A 4,972-nucleotide genomic window follows, 5' to 3' on the forward strand; every position below is an offset into this window, starting at 1 on the left:
TTTGTCCAGGCTTCCTACCCTTCGTCCTCTACCCAACACCCAGGGCAGGGGACTGGTCAGTCGGTAAATTCGCCTTCTTCGTTATCCCAATGAGACAAACGCAAAGGGCTCTGTGTGTCCCCGGCGACTGCAGGCTCTGCAGATCCTCCGGCCTCCCGTCAGTCTGCCCCACAGAGGAAGGCCACCGAACCGATGCCCACAGCAGCGTCCAAACACAGCCTTGGTCCTTGGAGCTCTGAGTTCATTGAGAAAAATCACATCCGCAAACACCATTTTTATCGATTAGATGAGGACCAAGATCTTTTCGTGAAATTCAATTTGCCTGAAAAATTTTTATTGAAGCAATTCTATTCTGTTTGAATAATGTTGGGGAGATAAAACCTCTCCATTATGCCTTTTAAAAATGAATTATAATTCAGAAAAATCCCCATAATAGAAAATGACATAAAAGGTACATAGCATAATTCTTATCTTCTTTTCCTTGCTAGTCTCTCATTGGTTGTATATAATCGTCATCTCTTCAAAGAGAAAATGGGGAACTGGAATCAAGTGGCGTTCATTTATTTGAGTTTTAAGACCGAACATTGCTTTTTGAAGGATTTTCTTCTAAACCTTAGCATAGTTCCTTTACATGTATGTGCTCATACATGTAAAAAACAAAAAAGTCGAATGAATGAAAGTGTCGATTTTAGTTTTCTGTGATCTCAACCGTGTTTCTATCAGAATGGCAGGCGAACGAGTTTGGCTGCTGTCTCTTGGGGTGGGCCGAGACCCCCTGATATGAGGTGAGCTTTCTGTGGGTTTCAAACTTCAACGTGCTGTGGGTCGCCCGGGGGTCTTGTTAAATGCAGACTTGGCTCAGGTCTGGTGGTGAGCTGGTGCTGCAGGTCTGCAGACCGCACCGGGTGAGGAGGAGCCAGGGGGGCCCCTCACAGGTGTTGTCAAAACCCGGAGCAAAGACACACCTTGGCGGCCACCGACGAGAGTTCTCCCTGTTTGTCTTTAAAGCTATGACACCGAGGGCAGAGGGCATATCACTTACCAAGAATTTCTGCAGAAGTTGGGGATTAACTATTCGGAGGACATCCACCGGCCCTACGTGGAGGATCATTTCAACTTCATGGGTCACTTCACTAAGCCACAGCAGGTACAAGAGGAGGTCAGGGAGCTGCAGCAGAGCGCGGAGAAGACTGTGCCAGCCAGGTGAGTTTGTAAGTATTCCGGGACCAGGAGCTGGCCGCCTGTCTGTTCCCCATTCTCTCCTGTAGCAAATGTCGTTTCGAAGTGGCACCTCCCAGTGCTGGCAAAGCGATCACAAAATCGTAACAATCATTCACTGCTTAGATTCTAGAAATCAGTGCTAAGTCACAGAGCTATGCAGGAGTAAAGACCTATAAGCCCGCCCTGCCTTACCTGGTCACACTCTGTATCATTCATATTTTGTAGGTCGCCCTTGGGAATGGTCCCTTTTAAGTGTGTACTGTATATCGCCCAGCCCCTCCCTGGCCCAACTCGAGTGCAGTTCATGAAGACAGGCTGGTCTTTGCCCAGTGCCTGACACCTGATAGGCACCCGGTGAATATTTGTTGAATGAATGAATGAACAGACATATCCTTTAACTCGGTGCTTCTACTTTGGGGACTTTATCCCTAAGAAGTAATGCAGAAGAGGCCACTGGTTTAGCAATGGGAAGATTCGACTTCTTGTGGGTCCTCAACAAAAGGACCACCTGCCAGTCCTAGTGACCACACTGGATTATAGAGTGTGTCCCCAAAGAATACGCAGAAGCGTATGCCTGTTACGACCGCCGTCGTGAAGACTGTTGAAATGTTTGTGATAAAAGGCTAACTGGAAACGACATTTTAAGCAGTAGTATACTGTGATTGGAACTATGGCACATGTTTTCTGCCTGTCCTCAAGGACCAGAGGTGGTGTGCAAGAGGTGACTTGTGTATGGGTGGCGGGACTACGTGTGATTGTTTTCAAAGCTTAAAACTAGTTACCAGTGTCATATCTCGAAAATGCATGACATAAAGAGAGAATTTTGCCACATTCAATATGACCGTAAAACAATGGGAAACATTCTTGACTGGTCTCAGTCCTCGATGGCCGCCCATCAGCACTGCCCAGGCCTGGGACCCTGCCCCCAGCTTCGCCACCTGTCTGCCACTCCAGCTCTCTGTCCCCGCCACCTCAATGAGTGAACAGCTCGCTAAAGAATCCCCAAAGGACGGCAGGACCCCAGGGACAGAGGGATGAAATGGGATAGCTAAATGGGGTTTAAGAGAAAAGCAGTTTGAACACGCCTCTGAATTACGTCTGTTACCGAGTTAGAAAGAGAACCGAGTTGGTGAACTTCAAAGTAAAAACATGCATAAGATTGGTATAAATCAAACACGCCAAAAAACTAATGAAAAAATGGAATTTGTCTTTATCAGACAGGGCTGGCCTCATTACCCACTCGCGCCTCCCCGTCCCTTCCCCCTGCCACTTGAGAGTAACGAGGCTCTGAGAGGAGGCTCGCGTCCTGGCAGCGTATGGCACGTTCCTTCTTTCCGTGCTTCCCCTTAGTGCGTGAGCGCGGGCCTGCAGCCCACAGGACCCCGCGCCACCAGCCGACGCGTTCCCCATCCCCACGCTCACTCCGTCCTCCTCGCCCTCTCTGCGTGACCGACAAGCCCGACCTCATCGAAATGCGTGACCGGCTTCCATTTTCTCAAAGACGTCAGCCTGTAAAACTGCCAAGTAACTCTGTCCTTCAGGGTGGCCCACTTTTAAATTCCCGTGTCAGTGGCTCTTCCAGATAATCTGTGAGGTTCGATGTTGCCAGGATTTTCTACCTCCTCATTTTTACTGAAACTGATAAGATTGGTAGATGGGAGTCCTGTTCAATTAAAGTGACCCAAACGCCTCTTAAACCTAAGGGACTTCTTTTTGTTCGGAGTGTCCTAAATATAGTTTTCAAATTAAGAAAAATTTTCTTGTATACATCTTTGCCCTGCCTTCCTCTTTTTTGCCCTGAGGCGGAGATGCGGGATCAGTGCGGCCATAGGGTCTGGCCACCTGAGTGCGCCCGGGGCCGAAATGCAAATTAAGAGGTAAAGGAGGGAAAGCAGCAGTTCAGAGTGCCCGCAGGCCCAGCCGTGTGTAGGGGGCACTCTGTGGCCGTCCCACTGGCCATGACGGTCCCAACCAGGAGCTGGCCAGGGACCCAGAGCAGCAGCAGCTCGTCCCTGAGTGTCAGCCACCACCGGTTCCGTTTGGCAGTGGGCGCTATCTATGCCGTCAACCCTTGTTGACTCCGTGCGCGTATTTACTCCGCAAGGACAATAATTACCGTCTGGAAACCAGTCCAAGAAATGCTGAATTCCTCAGTATTCGAAAAACATGGATCTCAAACAATGTTTTGATTTTTTATACCTTCATTTGCTTTCATTTTGAAGGACTAAGTGGAATATAATAGCTGTGATGATGATGAGTAATCATTTTGTGACACGGGACCGAATTCAGCATACACCTGTAAGGGAATCCGAAATGTGGCTGCTGTTGGTATACAGTCACAGTCAGCCAGCTCCCAATGGAGGCCAGCTGTGGGGCCGGGGGGTGGGGGAAGCAGATGACCCTCAGCTCCAAAGTCAATGCTTGCCCTCCCCACCTCCCCGAATATTCTGGACTTCTGACTTTTCTGTTCTTACGGGTGATTTTTCCAGGTATGCTCAAGGAACTGTCCTCTCCACAAATAGGTATTTGAGGTAGTAGACAATTACCAGCGAAGAGTTCATGTTCACAGTTTCTAGCATATGCTTTTCCCTGAGTAAGAGCCCCACAGTCTGAGCCCGTCAGACAAGCACATTGCTCAGCGTGCTAGCGAGAGCTTCTGTAGAGACGGGGTCAGTCGAGGTTGTGGAATTTATCATTAACCCACCGTAAGTCAAGTGCAAGATTGTTCATTCTAAAAGATGTCCACACTTCTTTAGTACCTTAATAGTAAGTTGTTTTGTCAAGTTCATAGAAACCTGAACACATTCTACAAGAAAATGAGTCCTCAAGCGGGAGCTAGAGCCAGCCCCTGCCCCTGCCCCTGCTGGGCAAACCTGGCGGGACCCCGCTACACCTCGGGCCGTCTACACCGGAGATGATCACTGCCCGCTTCCCTCGGAGGGTTTGTCGAGAAGAATAAACGGCAGAGTGCGTGCGAACAAGCTTCTGGTTTGCCAGTCGATGCTCACGAATGGTGCCTGATAAAAGAGGCCCCCTGCCCCCACCCCGCCAATGCCGACCGGACCGCGCCCCTCCACCCTCCTGCACCCCTGCCTCAGGGGCTGGCGCTGGCTGGCCCTGGGCCCCCAGCAGAGGTCTTCTGATGCAACACCCCGCTGACCCCGTCACCTCCTAGTCTTGCTCAGGTGTCACCTTGGCGACACTTCCCTGCACCTCCCTGCTGGAATTGCAGCCTACATCCACAGTGGGCCACCCCCGGTCCCACCACTCACCGGTTCCCTACTAATGCACTAACCGCCCCCCCTCCCTGCACTGATGCCTTCTGTTGACCGTCGGCCCTGCCCCCTGGAGTGGAACTCCCTCTGGTGGGGCCGGTTTGACTCACTCGATGTCCCCAGAGCCGGGAGCAGTTTCTGGCCCGTGATAGGTGCTCGACGAGTCTTCATGGAGAGAATGGATGGGTATTTCTCGCTTGTCTATAATATCACTGCGTTTTTTCATTATTGGTCCCATTCTTAAATTACGAAAACTACCAGAAAGACAAGGTGGTAATTTCTCATGTCGTTTTGTTAATAAAATGCTAATGATACAGACTTATAATTTTTTTCCAGAATACCTTTTCATGTCAGTGCTATCCCAAGACTGCACAACATCTCCAAAATTAGTTCTTCGATGAGCCATCGAATCATCGCATTAGAGTGATCACAAAACTCTTGCCTTAAAGCAGTTGTTTTCCTGATTTCAACATGGG

At 49.7% G+C, this 4,972-nt stretch overlaps 1 protein-coding gene across 1 annotated transcript in view; it reads left to right on the forward strand.

Annotated features, from left to right (window-relative positions):
* EFCAB6 (EF-hand calcium binding domain 6) overlaps positions 1–4,972 on the forward strand; it is a 197,139-nt gene that overhangs the window by 151,869 nt on the left and 40,298 nt on the right. Inside the window, exon 23 of the mRNA XM_023535895.1 lies at positions 1,009–1,203. Coding sequence (XP_023391663.1) covers positions 1,009–1,203 — 195 coding nt within the window. The remainder of the gene's footprint in view (positions 1–1,008; positions 1,204–4,972) is intronic.

The sequence above is a fragment of the Pteropus vampyrus genome, unplaced genomic scaffold (genome assembly GCF_000151845.1).
Source record: "Pteropus vampyrus isolate Shadow unplaced genomic scaffold, Pvam_2.0 Scaffold145, whole genome shotgun sequence".
Lineage (NCBI taxonomy): Eukaryota > Metazoa > Chordata > Mammalia > Chiroptera > Pteropodidae > Pteropus > Pteropus vampyrus.